This window comes from Pelmatolapia mariae, linkage group LG6, assembly GCF_036321145.2.
Source record: "Pelmatolapia mariae isolate MD_Pm_ZW linkage group LG6, Pm_UMD_F_2, whole genome shotgun sequence".
NCBI classification, from domain to species: domain Eukaryota; kingdom Metazoa; phylum Chordata; class Actinopteri; order Cichliformes; family Cichlidae; genus Pelmatolapia; species Pelmatolapia mariae.
In genome coordinates this window covers 27,741,277-27,766,009 of record NC_086232.1, presented here as the reverse complement: position 1 = coordinate 27,766,009, position 24,733 = coordinate 27,741,277, and the positions used below count along the sequence as shown (strand labels likewise).

General features: G+C 39.9%; 1 protein-coding gene across 2 annotated transcripts in view; it reads right to left on the bottom strand.

Annotated features, from left to right (window-relative positions):
- rab11fip4b (RAB11 family interacting protein 4 (class II) b) overlaps positions 1-17,359 on the bottom strand; it is a 28,771-nt gene extending 11,412 nt beyond the window's left edge. Inside the window, exons 1-4 of one of the 2 annotated variants that reach the window (XM_063476486.1) lie at positions 16,917-17,359; positions 3,383-3,633; positions 2,674-2,859; positions 222-356 (exon numbers count right to left, since the gene is read on the bottom strand). In XM_063476486.1, the coding sequence (XP_063332556.1) occupies positions 222-356; positions 2,674-2,859; positions 3,383-3,633; positions 16,917-16,994 (650 nt within the window). In that variant the 5' untranslated portion in view covers positions 16,995-17,359. The remainder of the gene's footprint in view (positions 1-221; positions 357-2,673; positions 2,860-3,382; positions 3,634-16,916) is intronic. The other variant, XM_063476487.1, reaches the window with a different exon arrangement.
- Between the last annotated feature and the right edge of the window lie 7,374 nt (positions 17,360-24,733).

Sequence of the window (24,733 nt, the reverse complement as noted above, 5' to 3'; positions counted from 1 at the left end):
CTTGTATAAATGACTTATTGTCTTCTATGTTTAGACAAATTACCTGCCAGGATAAATAACTCTAATTTCCAAAGAAATAAGGCATGTGTGCTCTTATTTTGAAGCTTCTGCTAGTGGGAAATGTGTACTCTGTCTGGGAAAATTGCAGACTACGAAGCATTTTTGGAAATTATTAAATTATAAGATGACATCACTGTGTGTATGCGTTATGCGTGCCCTACCTGTTTGCTTTGAGGTTTTTGAGGCGAGCATCCAGGTCATTTAGCAGGTTGACCTTTTTACTGCACTGAGAACAGTAGACATCCGTCATTTCTCCGGTGTAATGGTGACGCACCTTACGAGGAGTCTGACCCGCACTATCAACACACAGACACACAGAAACATAGACACAGTTACTGAAACCAATCAGACCATTTATCAAGAAATAGCGATGATCAAACGTTATAAACCACAAATGATGCACTCTGGACCTTATTTACATTTAACCATTAGTTATTATTTGGATTATTGTAGGTTATTTACCTTACAATATAAAGCATTCTGACAACTGTTGTTGTTATTTGGAGCTATATAAGTAAAACTGAATTAAATTGAACCTCTCACGAAAACAAAAAATAACAACATTGTTGCCCATCTATTGCTGGATTATCACTTTTAAGGTCTGATCTGAACATAAATCTTCATGTAGTTTGGAATAACTTTGTGAAATCATGTTTGTTACTACTAAAAAAGTCAAAACAGTTCAACATGAAGTTTTAAGCATTCCTCTAATCTTCATCTTTTTTTAAACTTTAAGATCAATATCTTGACTAGAAACTAGAAATTGTACTTTTTGCAGACGGTTATTCAAATGTCTTTGCTGTGCTGAGCTGTCTAAAAGTTCTTGTAAATCTGGGCCTCATTTTGAATTTAAATCTCCCTGCCAACTCCATTTGATAAGTTTTATCTGCTTGGTATGTGTGAAAGGAGCATGGTGCTGTAAAGCCAGTCTTTCAGCTGGGAGACGTAATCCCATTAAACACGGGCTTTTGATGAATATTAATGTGGCCTTAAGGGCAAGAACTCCTAAGCTACAGTGCTACAGTCAAAACTCTGAATAATATGAAGTTGGTACTATTCTAGGACAGAGACTGCACCCTCCCAGTCTGTGGTTCCCTTTGCCCCAAGTGATTTAGTAGGAATACTGAATCATAGCAATAACGAGACACTTACAGAGGGTTACTTCTTTCAAATCACTCTACGTCAAACACATCAGGACATAAAATTATCAATTTGTCATCACTGTTTTGGTAAACCCTTTAGTTTGTGCAGCAATTAGTATAAGAAACCCAAAAAAGCTCAAATAAAATGACTCAATTCAATGTTCGCAGATCTAGAGAGTTTCTATTGATGATGCAGGCAGGAGCACGTGTTTGTGATGTTTTAATGTTCAAGCATTCGACTGGCTCCACATTTGTTCCCATTTCCACAGATTTTAAGCAAAGCAGAGATTATCGGAATTCAACCAACCCCAAGTCTGCACACAGTTCTCAAACAAAACAAGAGCAAGTTGCCTACGAGCCACATGCTACATGCAAGCTGAATTTTGTTGGTTAAAAAGATGGCTAGAACAGGAAAGAGGAAACCACAGCAGGTTTCACTTTGAAGAAAAAGACGAGTGGAAAAAACCTCCATCAAAAATAGAAAATAAAACACAAAAAGAAAAAAAGAATGCTTCTTTCTCTGCTGCTTCATTTTCACTGTTGTCTTTCCACAACAGGGTCTAAGCTAAAAAGGCAGCAACAGCACAAACATGAACAAAAGTGAGCCAAATTACTGGTTCCTGGCTGCATACCTTTGACACTGTGTCATACAAGAGTGCGCTGTCATATCTGGGGCTGCAAAGATCTGTGCAGCACCCGCAGTACCAATACTGTAACACGTCTGGTCTTTTAGCAGACAACTCCACCACAATGAATGTCCAAAACAACACTGTCCATATAAAAGCAGTCAATTGTTGAAATAAGATTAAACTGGGACCTGATGAATAATAGACTATAATGAATAAAAGAAATGGGTCACCTACATGTTACACCTACAGGAACTGCTCTGTCATGAAAACTAATGCTGTGAAGCTCCCAGCACACAGTATTTGTGCTGATGTTAATGCCAGAGGAGGTTTGGAACTCTTAAGCTATTGAGCCAGCAGAGCGTTGGCGACTTTTAAACACTATACACCTCAGCACTTGGTGACCTTGCTCTGTAACTTTATGTGGTCTGCCAGTTTGTGGCCGAGTTGCAGTGGTTCCTAAATGTGTCAGCTTTGAAATAATATCTCTTACAAGTGATTGTGGAATATGTAGAAGGGAGGAAATTTCACAAACCAACTTGTAGCAATGGTGGCATCCTGTTACAGCAAAATGCTTCAGAGAGCTCTTTAGAACGACCCATTCTTTCACAAATGTTTGCAAAGGCAGACTCCACGGTCAGGTGCTTGATCCCATACACCTGTCCCAGTGGGACCGAAAACACCCGAATCCACAAAATAGCTACAAGTATGTTTTTTAATGTCATGATTTTCACTATATTGAGGATCACCATTGACACTGAATATAGTTATGAATGTAGAACATAGTCTTATAGTTACGAGTACCCCAACATGAAAAACAATGTTTTTCTTTAGCTCGCTCCCACCTCGAGGGCACAGATGAGCCAAGGTCGGAATAACCGTTGGTACGAGCCTCGTCGTCCGGACCAGGGCTGCTGGGAGTGTAGTCTGGCTCCTCCCCTTCTCCGTAGTCTTCAAACTGCTCCTCGTACAGAGAAGCCGACGAACGTGTTGACAGGTCAGAGGTCACAGAGATACTGGTCTGACCACACCTGAAGAAAGAGAGGAAGATGTTGGCTCTATAATCTGAAGTTATCTTTATTTTCGATATAAATTAAAATGGAGAAGTTTCTAGCTCAACTTCACCCACTTCTCCCAGTGTGCACAGAGAAGAGATTATAGTCTGAAGATGGTAAAGCTCCAGTCGGGTCAAGTGATAAAGTCATTCTGTATATACTACAAGTGCTGACGGAGCTCTAACTGCATCCAAATAAACAAAACTGCTTCATATGCAAGTAATGCAAATAATGGCATTTTTATGGTAACAGATCCTACTTTACTTTGACTCTAAAAGTTTCTCATGAGAATAAATGCATTAAATAGAGGAACTGGCAGTGGCTGTCAGATTTAGGCATTTTAGACTATATAACAAAACAGGAGCATCAAGCTCAAAGAAACAACACAGAGCAAAGTCTGTGAAACAAACTAAAAGACATCTGAACCTGAAAGTGAAGTGATCACGAATCAGTGAAGAAAACAGAAGGCGTAAGTTAAAAATGACCCAAGACTGCTTACTTCTCCCCGGGAAAAAAGAGATCCCCTAGTGTGTCTTCCTTGTCTCCCAGTCTGGTGAGCCCGTCTGAGGTTTCCGAACCCTGAGTGCTTTCCACAGCACTGTCTCTGTCCGATTCCCTCTCCTTGCCCTCGTCTGCCACCTCCTCCTCAGGCTCCTCCACCTCTTCTGGGAACAGCTGGCACTCACGGACGGGGTCAGGATAGGCCCGCGTGCACATGATGACCGGACAAACCTGATCCTCCTCAGCACCCTGCAGATGCCAGAAGGGGACAAGCACAGATTAGCATCAGTTTGAACAAGGCCACACTACAGAGACTGTTCATAGTGAGAAAACTAGTGAGTTGAAGTACATATGCAATTATTAGTAGCGAAAGACATAATATTTGCCCTGAATGATATCCCACATGTCTTAAGTTTAAAACATCAAAGTATGATCTTTAGAGTTTGTACCAGAGAATTTAAAGCATTTTTGGACCTAAACTGAACCACTTCCAGGCCTCAGTATCAGAGACTTTTGTGTTTTTAAGCTATCAAAAGTAGAAAATGCATGCATGCATACACGCCGGCATCATTTCCATAAGCTTATCCAATGTCAAAACATATATTTCTACATCCCCAAAACTGTCAGTGGAGTTAAAATCTGGACTTTGTTGTGGCCAAGCCATCTGTGAATACCATATTCAGGTATTCTGACCTCAGTTTATTTGGGCCCATAACATTAGACTTTAGATTAGATGATCTGAACAATGCCAGATCATAATCCTGCCCCTACAGGCTGGTAGGACAGGCACAAGGCATTATCTGCTTCTCGTCATACTCTAATGTGCCCATCACTCTGGAAAAGGGTAAATCTGGACTCATCCGCCCATGTGACCTTTTTCCATCACTTCAGAGTAGAATCTTAATGTGCCCTGACAAACTGAAGCCTTTTTCTGATTAATTTGACTGATAAGTGCTTTTCTTAAGGCTAAACAGCTGTTTATTCCCTTTGTACGTGTGAAAATGCTCACACTCAAACACAGTTGTGACTTTACTGCTGATATTTTCTGATTTAATTTCACAATTTTCTCCAATTGCGATCATTAAAAAAATAAAATTGGACAGTTCTTAACCTATATTCATGCAGTTTCAGCAACATCTTTAAGTTGTTTTTTTTTATCTGATGCAGGCCAATAACTTGACCCATCTAACCAAAGTAAAAAAAATTTCCATGACAATGTTCATGTCCATGTCTTCTTACAATGAGAAACTACTCACTGCATCACTGAAAGTTAAATAACCTGTTTCCAGCCAAAACATAAGAATCACTGCAGTGATTATCCAGTGGAGGGCTCTCACCTATTTGCTTAGTAGCCACAAAACTGTAAAAGGACAATTTAACAGATGAATGATGGAATTGAATGCTTTTATGGGTCGTCTGACATTTCAGGACTTTTAAAGTTGTAACTCCACCACCACTGTCACAGTTATTTTCACCTTCAGGCATAAAGAGGTCAAACAATTTAACTGACTAAATTATGGCAAATCATGGAAATATTTTTACTCCTTTACAGTGCAGAGCATGATAGTGTATATAGTTAATATACCATAAACCTGCAAGTAGGAAGAATCAAAAATGAGCAAATGCAATAAACCAAAGGCATTCAATGTTTGCAGTTGTTTATATCTGAATAATGTTTTAAATATTAGACAGTGAAGTTTGTGTTGAGTTCACTGTTTTTAGCAGGGCTGTTCAGTCATTTGATTTCCCACTTAGTAAATTCCTTCACTGTGGGAATCATCCTAAGTTCACACCAGGGGGGTCTGGAGGTCTACGGGGGTGAAAGGGTGATGGGCCAGAGGTCATGGGTCTCACTCCTTCTTGTTTCACCCTCCAAAAATCTGGTCTAATGCAACAGAGAACAAAGCCTTATCTCAGCATGACCGAACAGCTGAAACATGGAGGAGCAGGATAAAGAATGAGGGGCAGGTGAAGAGGTGGATAACGAGAAGAGAGAGCAGGGTAAGTAATATGTTATAGAGAGTCAGGGAAATGGAAAAGTGGGTGGCAGAGTGAATAACGAGCTAACGAGGGAGGAGAAGGAATAATGCAACAATGCAACGAGAGACTGGAAAGGAGCTAGCAGTACAGCGTGTATGAGGATGAGATTAGTCAAAGAATGAGCCATGAGAATAAAAGAGATGCAAGACAGGAGGAGAGGCAACACAGCAGAGGATAGTCAGGTTAGTTTGTAACAACATTGCAAACAAAGGATTAAAGAATCTCTGCCCCTCTCTCGCTCTCAAAAACTCTATGTGCTTATTTGGATTTAAACCAGAAATAGTGAGGAGCTACACCCAAAGTTTCCACAGAATATCTCTATTGCTTCATTTGCACTGTGATTGTGATGTAGTGGTGACAACTGTCACGTCACAAAGGATTCTGCAGGTTCAAACAAAAGCCTTTCTGTGTAGTGTTTCAATGATGCTTTGCCTTTCTCCCACAGTCCAAAGGCACCTATGTTATGTTAATGTATAAATCAGGCCTGTGATGGACTGTTGACCCTAACTGAATAACTGTTATGGATGGATGGACTGTGCAAGAGCAGGTTAATGGTTTTATTTTGATGGTCAGACAGTTTAACAGCTGGAAAATAGCTGGAAAATGCATGTTTTATAACTTTCCTTTAAATGCTGGAAATAAAGTCTGTAACAGAAGATAAATGCTGTTTTTTCTTAAAAGGTCTTGTGAAAATGACAATGCTGTTATAAAGCATTAATAAAAAAAAGACTAATTATGCATGTAAGTCCACTGGAAAACAAAGTTTCAGATGATTATAAAATTATGAGGAAGGATTTTGCATGTCTGCTTATGGAGAAGTAAATAAAAAAAAGTAGCCTATCCATTTACTACACAAACTGAGGCACTGCATCGTTACAAAGAGCCAACATGGGGTGTGAGTCACAGAGAATAAAACAAAGGATAAAGGTCTCTTTAGCATTCCTTCCCTGCAGCAGAGAAAGAAACACAGTGTGCGGCAAGGAAGCAGGCAGCCCCACTCTCGGTACTCTGTTCTGCAACAATTCAGAAAACCGAACAAGCTAACACAGTGGGCGACGTGACACCTGTTGTGAAGAGACAAGAGAAGGTTTTTCAAATGCTCCTCGGCAGAGGCTGGAAATGTCAGAAATCACGCCCATGCAAAGAATATACCATCAACATTACAGCGCTATACTGACATTAACTGGAAAGCTTTACACCACTCGGAACACCATGCATTGTTGTGGTAATGAAGGCGTAATAATAAACTTTGTCCAAAGTAAACATTTTGACACGCTGCCTTTTTGTGTCATTTACATTCATTTTGGTACCGAAATGTGAGACAATATGGGTTATATGCTGAATACAATCCTAAAGATAAGACCAGAGGAAATGAAAGTAACTTGGAGACATACAAGCTGCCACTATGACAAAGAGAAACCACATGACTTGCCCTTTTAATTAGGTGATATGGTGCATGAAGACGGCATATAACCGACACCAGATCTCCGTACAGACATGTAAAAAATAATTTCACTTCATCGCCACAGTTGTGGATAAATTTGGGAGATTTAACTGTAACTGAGTTTCCTCAACAGATTAATGTGCAAAAAGGTCCAATCAGAACAGTCAAATTAAATATGAAATAATGAAATATTGGTTTGCGGGGGGAAACGTAAACTTGCCAAGAGATGTTCTTTCGGGGGTCACCACCACAGTGGATCATCTGACTTCATGTCCTCCTTCACCACAGCCATGAAACTCATCTGCGATCTTCCACCTTTCCCCATGTTTGGCATCTCCATATTTAACATGCCGCCACCATCTCAGCCTCGCCTCTCTAACCTTGTCTCCAACCTGCTCAACCCAAGCTCTCCCTCTGATGTACTCAATCATTTTAGATAAACAGCTGTTGCTGGCTCAGCACTACTATTAAAGAGTGTGTTCATAATATTCACAATGAAATTAATTTGGTGCCAACGCATCCTCGGCATTCAGTTCATCCAGGAAGATCACGTGGTATCATTTAGGCTGCAAACTCTTCTAACAGCACTCGTTTGAGGCAAAGACGCTGCTGGACAGTTACATCCTACAGTGTTTGTTTCTTCAACCAGAAACACTTTGTACTCTACAAGTCACTTTGAGCTACCCTGATGAGACTGTTAAAAAAGTGATGATTAAGGAAGGAGCTTTGCCTATGAGTGCATGTTTGTATGCGTTTACTGAACGCTTCTGTTTATACCCGCCTGCTCCAGAACAGCCAGGGGGCTTCAACTGCCAAAACATGAGCCTACCGAGCATTTTGAGTTGCTCGACTCCCTGAAGCAAAAAAAAAAAAAAAAAAAAAAAAAAAAATCATCTGAACTGCCACTGGCTTTGAACTGACAAACTGAGGATGCCAAGATCTGCTGTACTTTTAACTGTAGCTGTTCGATCTGAAGGCTGGCATGCCTTCACATCTCATTTGGCACATTTGGCCAAAAAGGGGATTTTTTTAAAATCCAGATATTAAATGTTTGATTTGACCAAATCAGTCATCCATCCATTCGCTTCCGCTTATCCTTTTCAGGGTCGTGGGGGGCGCTGGAGCCTATCCCAGCTGTCATGGGGCGAGAGGCGGGGTACACCCTGGACAGGTCGCCAGTCTGTCGCAGGGCCAACACACAAGGACAGACAACCATTCGCACTCACATTCATTCGCACATCCACACCTAGTGATAATTTGGATTATCCAATTAACCTATCCCCACAAGCTGCATGTCTTTGGACGGTGGGAGGAAGCCGGAGTACCCGGAGAGAACCCACGCAAACACGGGGAGAACATGCAAACTCCACACAGAAAGACCCCGGCCTGATGTAGGAATTGAACTCAGGACCTTCTTGCTGTGCGGCAACAGTGCTAACCACCGTGCCACCGTGCTGCCCCCAAATCAGTCATATTATTCATAAATTATCAATACCTCCCCCAAAAAATGAACATTAAAAACAATTTAAACAATGTTGTACGCATCCAGCTTCTGCTGTAATACTGCACAGCACGAACGTTGTTATACACAGATCTCAATATTTAAATCAAATAGGAAAAATACTTTCTGATCTCTTCGTGAGCCTGTTGCTGCAGGGTCTGACCCAGTTAAAATACAGACGTCCTATCGTTCCTTTCCTGCTCTTCTCCCAAGCGAGGCCAACATCAGCAACAGAGCAAGATGGAGAGATGAAGCCGAGAGAACAATCAGTACCTTCCTGCAAGGCCTTTTGTTAGTTGAGGTTTCTGTTCACTGCAGACTATACAGTAAGTGTATTTGTTTGCAAGCTAAAGATAGTTTCATGTGTGTTGCAGTATTTATGTGTATGCTCACCATCCAGCCATCCCTTAGTAAAACCATGTCTAGTAACCATACAGGGTTTGAAAACAAACTACTCAACTACAAATCACTGTAGATGTGCTAACATGAAGCCGATTGATTGTCATTTATTTATAATAAGTAGTGCTTTTAAGCATGCCATTAAATGCTACTAAACATTTTGAAATACAGACAGAATTGTGCAGAATCAGTCATGAATAAGAAAAAGAAGAGAATGCACTAATATCAGATATTATTTATATTCACTGCAACAATCTAAGCAGCGAGGAGTAAAGAGATAAGAAGACAGAAAATGAACAGCAGAGAGAAACAAAAGGGAAAAAAATAGAAAGCAACCAAATGTAAATTAAACCAACTAGAATAAGCACTGCTATTCCTTTCAAAACTTTTGAGTTTTTAAAAAATAAACATATAATAATTTTACAATCATAAACTTTCAGCTGAGCTTGGTAGTGACATTAGTTTTTCAGCTGAGACTGCATGACATAATGCCAGTGCGCAACCCTGAAACTCACAACACTGAGTCATGCACTTTTCGTGCTAGAGTTGTTGAGCAACATTTCGGAAGATTAAGCAATAAAAAAAACAGTGACATACAAATGATATTACTGCACAGCCATTACCCTTGTAATACTAGAGTATTAGTTACCAGGGAGGCAAACAGTATACAGTAATTTCTCATTACAAAATGAGGGTGTGTAACAGATTATAAGAAAGGAGAGAAACATCCAGATGTGTTCTTGTTATACAATTACACAAAGTGTTGCTACCAATATTCACACCCAGCATTTTCCCCAGTGTTGTGACCTGAAGTCAAAAGACCCACCCACATACAAGATGCAAAAGCAACTCAATCAGGTAAAATGGGAATAAAGGCAATAAAACAACATAAAAACAGAGTGAGTACAGCACAAAAAGATCAACTCTATTAATTATAGCTATAGTAAATCATCATGATTAAAGTACACAATCAAACAGTGTTAAAAAAAAACACAAACCCAGTCCTAGAGAGGCTTCAGAAGACATATTCAAGCTGGCAAAAGAGCTGAGTAAAAGTTTAAGTTTACCTTTGAAAACCTCAAAACGCCGGGCGGTGAATCAATGATTTGGTTTCAGTTATCGAGAAAACAATGTACTCACAGCTCTAAGTCTTGGATCCCAGTACAAACGGAAGGTTTATGATCAAAAGAGCTCAGGTTTGTTAAACAAACATTTAGCCTATGAACTTAAAGTGATTTTAAAGACGTACAGGAGAGATTGGTATCTCGTTTGCATAGAGAACATAGGGATATCTGAACATTCTTGATTTTACAGAATCTGGGTGTTGTCCTAGAAAAGAAGGAAGGAGGAATCCGGTGGCGGTAAACCTATCTTGGGGTATACTACAAGTACTGTATTTGCTTTGCCTGGGCAGCAAAGCCTAGCAGAAGAAAGATCCCTGCTGTAGCTGAAGAGGACCCCAGAGTGTTGTTATGTTGGACCCTGAGGCAACAACAACAAGCAGGCAGATCATGAGCAGAGGTGCGGCTCTCTGAAGAGGTATCGACTAAATTAATCGGCGCTTTGTGCTGTTGGCAAGTTTTTGCAAAACTCCAGACTGCTTAGTGACCACTCAGTCCAGGTACCTTATTATGGGTTATGAGCTGAGGGAACATTATAGAGAAATTGATGACTCCCACAGAATGGTCTCTACATCTTTTTAACCCGAGCAGTGTCAGCGTCAGTGAAGGCGAACGTTAGAGTACCCTTCTTTTCAGAATTTGTGTATTCATTTCTTTAAACCTCAGAAAGAGCTGTCACAGTGCAACTTTTTCCATTTCAGTTGCTTTCAAGGATGGTTTGTGCTAACAAGATGGCAAAATTGAGATGTTTTTTCTAAAGCAATTTCAGGACTATTTTGCCTGCAATATTAAAAGAAAAGAGTGGTTACATTTTAAACAAACCGTTAGCGCATTCACACTTTGCCTTAGGCAACAATATTCTCCAAAATCGAGCGTGTCCACTCTGCATCTGCAGCTGTGCACTCTCATACACATCTTCTAAAAAAAAGTTTGCTGTAAGCACACTGAATGAAAATGAGTCTTTTTCAGTATAATTAACACATGGCTACAATACATCCTTGTGCATAATAAAAGCTGACAATGCACATATGCAAAGCACTCACACAAATAGTGACAGCAACTTCAGTCTCTCATTCAGCAGAGCCACCGAGGATTTATCCGGTTGGAAAACAACTACAACGTTATTATGACCACAATTAAAGGGATTCACATCTTCTCGCGCCAATTTAGTCTATGCTGGGTGCTGAAGGTCGATACCATTTTAGTGCTGAACAAATCATTAATCTGCTCTTCTGGTAAAGAGGAGAATTATGTGGACAGCCGTGCATTTCAAGAATTAAGTGATGTTAATGTAAAAAGAAGGCGACGACTGGTTTAAACATAAATCTTGATTCAAGCCGACTGCTTTACATATTTCAATCATTTGAAGTTTAATTTTATTCAGGAGACATTGCAGTTTGTAATGACTTTAAGAGAGTAAATCTTTTTCTGGGTACCACCCTTTAAGGATATTTAAAGAACATATTTGTGGGATGTCATATGAGCAAAGCCAGATTAAAGGAATTATACGTCTCAATAAGGCTTTAAAAAGGTGTTGTTCCAGCTGCAGGTTTGTGGAATAACTAGTTAGACAGTAACCACCTTTTTGTTGTCTTACTGAGCAAAACAAGTGTCGTGCGGTACATAGAGAAGGCTTAACAAAGATGGAGTGCTACGCCACTTTGAAGAGGGTTTGGATGAGCAGACGCACGAACTGCTGTCGAGCGGATCGATCCAAACCGATGAAGCTTTGATTTAGAGTGAGTCAGCAGTAAAAGGACCGGAGGATAAGCAGATGAGTGAGAGGCAGAATGAAAGGGGGAAAGATGGAAGAGAAAATGGAAAGTGGGATTGAAGGAGAAGAGCAGGATGGGAAATCCAGACTGAGAGCTGCAGTGTCTCCCTGCTTGTGTTTGTCAGACTGAGCCACAGAGATAAGAGGCGTTTCTCTGCAGAGGCTTTTCCCCCCCCAGTTTCTCGCTCTTTGTTCATTTTACTCTCTATTCTCCAAACATCTATTTGCTCCTCGTTTGTTAGCGCCACAAAAGTATTCACCTAAAACCTGAAAAGTTAAGCTTCCGCTTTGATATGCAGCATTTTGACTCTGTTGCCGCCTGGTGCTTTGATTACCTTGAGCCTCTGATCCTGTCAGAGAAGAAGCTCTGGTACAGATGGAGTGCAAAAGAGGCTTTATAAGAACTTAAAAGGCTACATTTACAAATAAATAAATGGTGAAATAACTTGTTAGCAACTAATAAAATTATCTTTTTTGTCATTTTTTTTAACCTTTGTTTGATGATCATCTTTGTAGCCTCATTTTTTTTGGGGGGGGGGGGCCCAAAATTATCACTAGGTTAATCTGTAAAGCAAATAACCATTCGGTATTCCTTGAGTTGATGAGAGACGGTTGCAGCCACACCTACATGTATTCCTTAAACATCCGCTCTTTGTGTTTAATGTGCATGTTTCTGCCTGTGTAACTGCCTTACTCAGATTCAACAGTAAGCATTATTCTTCCTGAATCATATCTGACTCATGTTTAAACTCCGTTTAGGTCAACGCTGTTTGAAATGCTGTGTGAATTAAACACACAAATACACACACGTCTAACTGAAATGCTGAAACATGAGGAAACCATGAGACTCTTTACAGCCTCACTGTCTTCTTGCTCATTCATCACTAGGCCATAACCATAACTGAAACATGGGAAAAAAAAAGACGTTTGTTTCAGGTAGCTACTTGAGTTACAAGAAATGCCACACTGGACAAAGGACACTGTAGGGAGGGACTGCAGACACACACTGGAGACTCTGTGGAGGTACGTTCAGTGAAACGCGAATGCCCCTAGAGTTAAAACACTGTGCACGTGTCAGTATTTGCTTCTGTATTTCTGAATTGACTGAATGAAGATTCAGTTTAGACGGTTCAAGGCAGTGGTTAATAAAAACAGGGAGAACCTGAAATACATCCTATGATTAATGTGCCAGAGTTCATTGTGTTCATAAATTTGAGAACTGCATGTCTGTAAAGTGACAAAACAGTGAGGACAAGCAGCTTGTAAAAACAACTGCTATATGTTTCTGATCAGAGTTAGTTATATTTGTCATTAGTTTTAATTTTGAAGTTTTAGTTTTGATTCAGTTGAGTTTGAAGTGTTTTAGAGCGACTAGGTTTATCTCAGTGTATTTATTTATTTGGTTGGTTGAAAATGTTTAGTTTTTGTTGAAGATGCACTGATCTGATATTTGGATTAAATATCGCTTTGACTTGAAAGACTGAATGACATGAAGGAAGCTAAGAGCAAGGGAGGAGCAGTTTGGTGAAGTTTCAAGTGACTCAATTTTATTTTTATGTTGGCAGATGCTCTCATTTTAACTTCAAGCTTCAGTCAGATGATTCAGCATGACTGAAAAGTTTTTACTATAGCCATGTAACACAGTTTTTATTCTACATATAGTAGGGTTGTCAAACATAAGGCCCAGGGGCCAGATTAAGCCTGGCAAAGACTCCAATCTGGTCCACTGGATGGCTTTAGAAAATGTGAAGGAGGGCACAAATATTGAACTTCAATGTATTTTCATAAGTTTTACAACTTTTAAAAGACCTTCCTGATTGCCATTCACTCTGCACCAAAACTATAGATCAACAATAAAAATTAACACACTGAAAAGTTCCTGTTTTTTCACTATTTTCTATAGAAATTTCTTTTTTCTTTTTTTTTTTTTTAACAATTGGTCCACTGGGGCAAAAAATGGACATTACTTAATGTGACACTTGTGACTGTGATACATTGAGAAAACAGCCACAGGCTTAAATGTTTGCAGTGGGCAACAGTATATAAACGCTTACGCAATTAATGTTATACCTTGTAGTAACATCAGTAGGCTACTCGGCAACCATCCTAACATTTGACTCGGTGTCAACTCAACAAAATACAACGTCAACAATTTAAATAAACATCTGCCATTACCATGTCAACAATTTCAAAATTAATAAATGAGTTTATGTTTAAATACATGGAATGATCATTTGGTTTCGGTATTTAATTGGGTATCAAAAATCGTGCAGTTTTAATCGGTATTGGTGCAAACTACTACTTTCCTGGTATCCTGACATCCCTTCTACGTTTTATCATCAGGCTGGGTTTTTTTGGACAGGAAGACTTTTGTGTACATGTTGGTTACCTACAGTACTTGGTACCAACAGACCCTTGAAGCCAAAGCTCGAAACTAGAAAAATGCAAATTTGGCTTATCTTCAGTTTCTGTGTTAGTTTAATGTGTTTTCTATTTTTAATATAATGTGGGGGTTTGGCATTAGGGACAAGTTCAGATAGATAAGGTATCATAATACAAACACTACTTCAGCTCATGTACACATCCTCGTTTCAACATGCACCAAAGCCTCCTGAAGCTTGCAGAGTTGATAAATTTCACTACACTGAAAAAAACATAAAATTAAGGATATCAGTTTAGTTTTAGTTAAATGTTGCTTCTCACTGTTGCTGGTGACACTGATATTTACCAATAAAGCATGTGTGTCGGTTTTCAAACACTTCATAATGATAAATAATAATAAAAATATACCTTATATATAATGACAATGGTATAAAAAGCAGGCCCAATTTGACCAATGATTAAAGCCCAGTGACCGTCTGTTTCATCTTGAAAAATGAAACTGTTAAAATGATAATAGTTGTGTAAGCATCTGTCACAATAATTTAAGTTTAACCCAAGGTATATGTTACGAGGAAGTGCAATTATGAGAAGCTGTCACACAAAGTGGGTAGGTATGTGAATTAGCTCATTTGCCCTTGGTCTCGTTTGACATGTGCTATGTGCTCCTGCCAAACAAAACAAAGAAGTTGGTATTAGCTGTCATATCAAAATCATGCATGCTTTCCTGTAAGTACTGCAGTCAATGACTGTAAGAGATGCGGCAACTTCAAATGCTTTATCAGTCTAAAACCCAGAGATATAAAACACGAAAAAAGGAGAAAATAATTACTCTCAATCATATTTTTATCCATTATAGACTTAAATAATTAATATACCATCAAATCTGATGACTGTTTCATCTTTTTGTCCTCAGCATTGCAATCCACTGATTAATGTTTCCCTTGAATTATCATCATCATCACCAGCAAAAAGAGAAGTTAGTTATCTTTCCAGAAAAGAGGAAACACTGACTCATTTGGAGTTTCACAAGCACTTAACACTCGCTGTCCAATTTACTGTTCAGGTTCATTATTTCACAGCTTGAGAGTGTTGTGTCTAGAGTGTTTTATGAGTCATCAAACTCACGTCCAAAGAAAAGGGGGAAAAAAAGGACATCATCCTTCTTCAACATAGTGCATTGTCTTTCTCTTAACTGACAGCTTGTGAGCCCACTTGCTGTCGGCTATTGAACGGAAGCATTTCAGCGTGCTGTTTGGCAGACACTCAGCAGGTGGTCTAGCCCCTGTCTGCCATAGGCGGTTGCATTAAAACCGTATTATCTGTTTTTTTAAAAAGTAACTTTAAAACACTTATAACTGGTAAATGGTGAGAGCCAGGGGAGCTTCAACAGCATTCGATTAATATTTATTTTTAAACCTAGAGTACATGATCTCAGTGACAAAGAAGCTACAGTATGAATGGTCCTGTTTAGATAATTGCTCATTTTGTCTATCGATTTTTGTGTCTTTTCTCAGTAGCACTGTGTTAGAAGGCCTGGAAGAAATTGTGTAAGAGGAGTGACTGTGGCTCCTGGAGATTAGCTTTCATTCACCGAGTACGGCTCAGAACTGCATGTTAATCTAGTTATTCTAGTCCCTGAGAAATACAGGTGCACTGGTACAAATAATTGGCTATGGGGCGGTTTTAGTGCAGGAAACAAACATCAAATTACTGTAAAAAGCAAATCTGTTAAAGTGTATGCCATTAAACACATTTGTCTTTTCAGTAGAAAGATCTTTGGAGAATGTTTTAGTTTTTTTTGGTCCGGGGGAATCGACAGCAACTTTCCTGCTCAACTAAGAGAGGACAAATCTCATTATGTAACGTCCAGTCACAGAGCAGCAGGTGTATTCAAAGTGACTACAGAGTCTGACGTCATGATATGTTGCCACTGACAATAGAAATAAAACTCCCCTTGCCTTTCTATTTTTGGAGAGTTGAATAAATACGCTCAAAAGTTACAGCAAACAAGAATGTGTGCAAAAAATATCAAGAAGGATTTTCCATGTATTTTAAGTGTGCGTGCTTAAATAAATCATAGCATTTGCAAACAATTTAAATGTATAAAAAGAGAAGTTTGTATATGTGCAGTGGTCATGTGACGGGAAATCTGTAGTTTTGTGGGATGTTATTAATGAAGTTTGGCTCATATCAGCTGATGGGAATTTTTAAGTATGAAATGCCACAAAATGATGATGATTAGATAGATAAGTTTATTTGACATTTATAAACACAACTGTAGAAAATAACTTTCACTGTCACATTTATCTGCTGTTCTTTCCGTTTCTTTCTTTCTTTCTTTCTTTCTTTCTTTTTTTAAATAAACTACACCTGGACATTCACTTCACATGTCTTTTGATCCTTCTCTCTGTCATTCTCCGTGTCTCCTTCCAGCTACCCTAGTTTCCAATTAATCCCATTACCCTCAGGGAGAGATGCTGGGATGCAAAGGAAGCAGAGGGAATATGACAGGAGGGGGGGGGGGGACACAGGAAAGCAGAGAAAGGAAAAAGAAGAGAGGAGACAGGAGTGTGCAGGCATGACACCAACAGCTGAGCAACACAGACAGGCAAGCTGTGAGGCAGGGTCAACTACGTGCAACACTCACATTCAAACACACAAACCGGGGGACAATGGACCGCCGCTGAAGCATCACCCCCCTTAACTCCCCTTTAACTCAGCTTTCTTTCCCCCAACGCGTAAACTGCTTTTCTTTCACTAAACCCCAGCTTCTCCCTGCGGACCTCTTTCTGTGTTTTGTTCTCATTCTGTCAAGTCATCTTTTATCACCCTCACATTTCAGCAGGCTTGCTGCACTCTCTGGTCTCTTACCCCGTTAACTAGTGCGGGGAGTCCATGATCGGCAGTCTCCCTCTTTCCACCAGCCAAACCGTGATCCACTGAAGTCATCCAGCCGCCCTGTTTACCAGGGCTAAGTCCGTTGTCTTGGCTTTCACGCGCACAGGTGTTCCCTTCAAAGGCAAGTGTTAGGGGAGGAGGGGGGGAGGCGGAAACGACGGAATAGTCCAAAGGGTGAGTCCCCGGTAGTGGTATAGTCCACGGAGAGGCAGAGGAGCGAGGCAGGCTGTGTCTTTCTCTTTAAAAACACTGCACTGGCTTTTCCCGCACCAGCGCAGACTCTCTCTCTCTCCCTCTCTTTTGACAAACGCGTGCACGCGCAAACACACACACACACACTCTCTGCACCTCACACACTTTCTCTCGCTCACTTGTTCGCCGGCTGACTCGCGTTCACACAGCGAGAGCTCGGATCGGGCAACAGTTGTTGAATTCATGGCCCCTCCTCCTTCTCCTCCTCGCTCCCTCCTCCTTGCAGGTGGTCGCTTAGCAACTGGCTGCTGTGGGCGGGGCTTGTGAGAGTTCTCACATTGCTGCACACTCGGCTCTCGGCTGCCGCCCACTCAGGCTATATTTGCATATGAAGCCCGGCCTGCCTAAAAGTCGGACTCCCGGTGAAGAAGAGGACAGTGCATGTGTGGGCTGTGAAGAGGGGGAGGAAGGTGACGGTTGTCACTAAAACTGAAACAGTTTGCATTCGGTGATGCAGCAGGTTGCATGAGATAGGTCAAAAATACAAGATGTGCTGGTTAGTCATAGCGGAAAAGAAGATCAAATAGAAGACAGGAAGCATGAGTGAGAGGGAGAGAGGGGATAGAAAAGAAGCTGGAGGCACTGGTTGTTCATTTTACTTAATGAGGTCAGGAAATATCTTGGCTGTAATGTATTTTTCGAGCAGAGGAGCAGACAGCAGATACAATAAAGTGATTATATGATAGAAAATTAATTTTTAAGAAAAAAAAAAACCCTCACTGAGTTACTCAGTTCTATGTTGTTAAACAGAATGTGTTTGGGGGGCTGGTCAGACAAAACAGCCATTGTAGGCAACATACCTCATATGGCTTGGACTTCAGAAAAATCAGTGTAGGCGACTGACATGTTTGCATTTCATTTATGGGATGTGAAGAAATAAAGCTTGGAGGCACAGAAAATCCTCTCAAAAATGCATTCTGAGAAAAGATACTTTTCTTGGTGCCTGTAAAGTTTACATTTCACAGCTATGACAAGTGACAACTTTGAAGATCAGTGAAAATGTATCCAATTCTTCACGTTCATAAGGTGCTTACTTGCTTACATTCTTAGGTAAAACCTGGATAAATAACTTTAATATGCTATAATTCAATGTTATAACTCGATGCTCTAAAAAGCAAAACTATTTTTGCTTTAACATTTGACAAAACAACTTTTTTTTCCAGTCATGCCATTTCCTCTGCACTCTTATGTAACTTCCAAAAATTCTATATATGTCGGAAAAAGGGCCTGTGAGTGGGCTCTCTATAACGTGAACCATTATTAGCTTAGCTCCACAGAATATCTGAATCATTCTCACAACTTCCACTCCATGCTTTACTCCTTACTTGTATTGTGAGTCGGCCACTGCCACAGAGTCTCTTATAAGAGACAGAAATACAGAAACAAACTGCGATTTGGTGTGTTGTCTACTTTTGGTTACTTATTTCTTAATAGTTGAGTAATTCTACACTAAAACTCAACTCAATAGTCTGCTCTGTAGGAAAAAAAAACATATAGTAGAGGTTTTTATTATTAGGCTACATGACTGTGACTTCAAACAGCTTTACACTTATCTGAACTTGGCTGTGCACTAATTGAGTTTGCATTCCAAAGTGTCAGTCAGCAGGTTGTAACTACAGGGTTTTTCCTGCACAGAAGAATTCGCAGTGTCCCCAAGAGGACTTATGCCAAAGTAAGATTAAAGGAAACTTACCAGCACTGTAATGAAATGAGTTCAGATTGCATAATATTTAACAAATGATGAGAAAAATCATATATTTCTGACTGTAGGATAACAAAGTTCAGAGCCTTTATAGTATATGGGCTGATCTAGCCGGTTCTCATTCCCAGGGAATCAAATACTGCTGTTTTGTCAAAGCTTCTGGTGTCTCAAAGATAAAAATCAAGGTACCCTTAGGTATCGTTTCTGTGACGCACAGAGATATGACAATATTGAGAGGGTCTCTCACTCCCAGATTATCATATGCGGTCCACTTTTAAATGCAGTGGCTAAGCGTCATATTAACAATTTAAAAAAAGGTTTATTTTAAACCCAACCAAGTAACAAGCTGATCATTTTTTCCTCTCTTAAAACAGATTTTTATCTCTAGGTGTCCAATATAGCCATAACCAGCATGTGAAGGCACCACTGGCCAAATCTGTGAGATGTCAGAGGCAACTGACAGAACAGCAGTTTTTGACAGCCTGGAATAAGAATGTGTTGAGTGTTTGTTGTTGTAAGTCATAGTGCTATTCTGATCCAGGAAAAACCCTGAACTACCAGTTTATCTGGCTACATTTTCTTAACAAAAAAGAAAAAAAAAAGAAAAAGAAAGATGAGATGAGCTGTTTTTTTTTATTATGCTGCTTCATTTGGCCCAAATCAACAACTACCATTATTATTATTCGCCTTCTCTTAATAGTGTCACATGAGAACCTCCCTGGCTGGCTACCTAAAATATAACCAGCTAGTTCCCCATGCAGCCTAAACATAAATCATACTCTACTGCCACCTATAACAAAAAAAATCCCTGCTGATTCTACTTCAGAAAGATGGCAACTCCTCTGTGTCTCTATTTTTAAATGCCTGTGGCTGTATTTCCTTACACAGACATCTAAGCTATATTCTCTAATGATAAAATGGTGATACAGTATCTGTTTGTATGGTGTTTGCTAAAGTTTCACCACTCCACGTTTTGTTCTGGTAACTGGACTCAGCAGCTCTTGGCATGAGCTGCAGGCAGCTGAGCCAGATCTTAATCCTGCTAAAATTACAAGGAAATGCCAGTGGACCTATTACCTCCTCACTGTCTTTGACTCTCTCTTCTGCTTGTTGACATATTTTCAGTGTTTCAGTGTGAGCTTTGTGACTCATACTTTGCTTCTCTCTCTGTCTCCCATGCGTGTAGTCTTAGAATAACACAGTGATGAAAAACAAGGGGAGAGGTGGTCAGAAAGAGGCAAAAAGAAGAATAGATATGATTTACATTAAAGCAGCCAAATAAATCAGATTATGGGGAAAGGAATGCACCGTATAGTCTTGTTCTTTCTCCTCTTTACTTCTCAAGGATGCTGGCAGTTGCTCAGCCAGTGGTCTGTGGCTATTTGTTTACATGCAATTTGTTAGAGAGTTGGCCCCTTTCCTTCTTTTCAGAGAAGCCATTTACAATTCTATTCATGTCTACCTGCCTCAGCAGCACATACTTAGGGACAAGAGGGTTGGTTTTAACTACATACCTTCACAAAGTGTTATAGTAATATTTTTTAGTAAGGGGAAGATCAAGCTCAAAATCATCACATTAGTTTCTGTAACTGGGTTTAATGGACTGAAAGCAGGTGCAAGATTAAAGCAATTAGAGTAGGTGGAAAAGGGGATATGGTGGTGTATGAATCCAAATTATATTTCTAATGCACAAACACATTGTGGGTATTTAAAAAAAAAAAGCACAAACCTAACACCTAACAAATGTGTATGTTGCAGAGTTTAGCTGAAACAGCTCTGTGGGGATTCTCAACCAGCTGCTGGGATTCGCAGTGCAGCCAGATGAATGATAGAGGGAGAGGGTGGGGGTGGAGAAGATAGAGAGAGGGAGTAAGAGGCTGCGGAGAACAAGGGAGGAAAAGGAGAGCACGAGAAGCTCGCGAAAAGTAGACGAGGCAGCAGTACTGTTGGCGGGGGGTGGCGGTTGTTGGTGGGCAGCTTATTTGCGCTGAGTGCTTTGAATGCCAATAACTCTGCTGCTAAGTGCAGAAACACAAGCTTTGGACATGGTGGCACATTTTCATAAGGCCAGAAGAAAACATTTTTTGATATTCAGATTTTATTTCAAAGAAGCATACTCCATCATTCTTTTAATCTTTTGTCCCTTTAGGTGGACATCAGGTCTTGTTTGATCGCAGAATGATAGAATGAGGACTGAGTGAAGCCGAATGATATTTCACTGAGCTTTTCTTTTTATTGAGTTTTCATGTTTCATTATCACCGCTACTTTCCCTTCAGAGATGAGCCCCACCCTCTGGTTTGTGAGCCTGGACATGTTGTTTTCTAAAACCTGCTCACCTGTTTTCTGTTTGATGTTATCAAAGGACCATCTGTTTGGTGGTAGTGGGCCCCGTTGTCCTGTTTTCATGCATCATCCTAAAATAAATTTACTGTACTGTCAGATTTACAGTACTGCTGTACTGTCGAGGGAATGTCCCCTTATTATCCCCTTTTCCCCAATTATAATAATTTAAATAAGCCTGTGCAAGATTACAAACTCATCTGTTACAAACTTTAATATAATTTAAGGTCATTCTGCAGAACTACAGGTACCTTTTTAATTCTGTCCTACAGACACAACAGTCTGCTATCATGATACAGGAGGAGGAGTTTATTATATAAAACCTGAGGTCTGACAACATGAAAGCACTAAGTGCAGTTTTGTGAGAGTCACTATAATGGAAATGCTGGCAGAGAAGGTGTTGAGAGAAAGGGGTCAGGCAGAGTGTGAGTGAGCTAATGGTAGACTGAAAAGGATGAAATCTGCTGCAACATTTTCTTGCTATCCGAAGGGCTGATATAAACAGTGAGGCTATGAATAACTGAGTCTCAATACATGTGAATAAAAATGTAGAATATGAGCGTGACAAGTCAAACCAAACCATGAAGAGAAGAGCGCAGAGACATACATGTGGGCCATATCTGGGACTGCGAAGCTGTGGTGGGCTGGAGCCTACTCCAGCTTTCATGAGTCGGGAGGCAGGTTACACCTAAGCCAGGTCACCAGTATATCTTAAGGCTAACAAAAAGAGGCAGACACCTATTCAGTTTCACAGTCACACCTGTGGGCATGGAAGTCTTTGGATCGTGGGAGGAAAGCAGAAGACCTGGAGGCTATCCAGCATGCACAGGAAACACATGCAAACACCAGGAAAAAGATGCCATTCAATATGATATTTCATTTTTCCCCCTTATTTTGACTAAATCACAAGACTACATCAAGAAGAGTTGAAACAATGAATCGATTACTTGACTTAATCTTCTTGGAAACGATTTCTTTCACTTTTTGCAGAATAAAGTGTAATAAATTCACAAGGTTTGGAAAATCGGTTGAAAAAAAGAGTTGGCGATGTCACAAAAGCCTCTGCGAAACGAATGACAAGTAAGATTTTGTGTCATGAAAACCACACATTTATATTAAGAGAAAGTCTAACCAGGAATTTACCAGCTTACTTTTATTACTTTTACACAGAAAAGATCAACCAACACTGAAAATATTTTCAAGGAATCCTGCAATTAAAATACTATGAAAATAACCCAGACGTGTAACTCTATTTGTAGCCGTGTGATTGTTACAGGAGTGAAATCAGGTCACTGGGTCAGTGACTCGATATATTGATTTCTGTTTACATGGCGAGAATTCATCCATTTGTTATGGCACAGTGGACCCTGACAGGCCGATGGATGACCTGAGTGTACGTCCAGAATGTACAAAACCGTAAATTAAAAACTGTTCAGGAAGTGGTGAGAAGTTGGTCATTTTTACTGTCTTGCTGGATAGATATGCAGATATGCAACTGCACATATACACACAGACACACTTTGACAGTGTATGTGGCAACCATGCAAATGACTGCACATTGCAGTGGAAGCACTAATTTACATTTACCTGGAAACAGACATTAAACTCTTTCTTGTCCTGGTTCAGTAGGTCACAGGGCCCTGTCAGTGTTATACAACTAAAAATGTAATTTTGCAGGTAAAAGTGCCTTCAGTAAAAAATGCAAAACTGTTAAGTAAAGCTTACAGGGGAAGCAAACTTTTGCTTTCTGCTATTCCTGCTTCTTCTTTGCAGATTTTATTTGACTTTTAAAGTTACGTTTACGCTGGCAGTTAGGTAACCTTAAGAGAACAACTTTGGTTTGGTTTGATAAAATTTGTATGTCATACAGAAAACATGGATGGATTAATGCATCTATCTTTCAATTATGTGCAAACTAACATAGAATAATATTATAAGTCATCTAACAAGCCCCACAATTAAGGTTTCATACCTCGAGGTCTAATTTCTGATCCCTGCATGAAGGCAGCAAAACAGTACTGCTGGATGTTTAAACTGTATCAAATATAACATGGTGCAACCTGTGGTGAAGTAAAGTCACTGCTTTTTCACCCCCCTATCAGTGAGTGATAACTAACATTGATACTCTGTCAGTATGCTGAGTAGGCCCAGCAAACAGGTGACTGACAACACATCAAATCCTTATGATCAATACGTGACCTGACCATCCATCTATCAAATTGCCACACCACTGGGACAGCGGGCGACAGACGAATCAATGAGGAAGGGAGAAGGTGGAGATACAGACAAGTCTGATTACAGGAAAGCGAGCAAGAGAGAGACAAAGTGAAGGATCTGACTGACTGCCCATGGTGGAATTGAGGGTCAAAAATGAATAAGAAGAAGCAGAAAAAGAAGGATGTTTGGTGTTTATAGGAGGTTTTTACTTCCTCTTTTTAAAGGTTACTCTGGGTAGGGAGGGTGCGAACTGAGCGGAACAATGCAGCTAGACAATGGCTGCTAATTAGCCTGACAGACGGGGGGAAAAAAACACTGAACCATGAAAGGAGTCATTGGCGAAGGTCATGGAATACAAATACACTGTGGAAAGAGAAGAACAAAGAGAAGTGGATATGCAAACACAAACAGCCTTTGAGCTTTAGTCTTTACCCTAAATGGACACTAGTGCTGTAACAATGTCAGATTTTTAGGTTACTGTGGCCAATTAACCAAACCAATATACATTTGCAATCAGGTCAGGTGAGAGGCCATTACCATAACCCATAGTGACCCATGAATATTAATTTATTAACTATCACACTTTTCATCAAACATGAAGAGAACTGTGATTTTCACCTATTTGTGGTGCTTTACAGTTGCAGCAAACAAATCGAACACATCAGACAGTATGAACGTGCACTGCTTGAACAGAGTGCGGTGTATGCACTCTGCATCTGCCTAAAGATGAACGCAGACATCATTCAGTCTGCTCAACATGGGAAGTGTTTTTCTTTTACTTCCACAAAAGCATCACAGTATTGGTGTTGAAAGACACCTGGATGCTGACACAGTAAAGTGGCAGTGATCACCTCTTTATAGTTCTTGTTCATGTGGAGAACCTATTTGAGCCATCGCTGCGGTTATTGCATTTTTTTTCTGCACTGCCATGTTGTGATGTTACAGAGGACAAAAAAACACCGGCTGAAACTGATTGTGCAAAACTTCTCTTGCGGTTATACTGCAAACCTGAGGTTTAATAATGTGCAAAACCAGGATGTGGTACCAGCAGGAACAAATTAATTTGGTATGAGAAAAGTGTCATGCCACTTCAATCATTTACAGGGATGTTTACAGTAAAGATCATCAAGCTAACACTATCAAAACAGATGCGCTTGACTACTCCTTCATAATAACAAGACACCTTTTTAATTCTTGTCACATTGAAGTTAAGCTAAAACTTGCCCTAACCCCAACTTTTAACTAATTGTGAATACTATATGATAGCACTTAATTCCT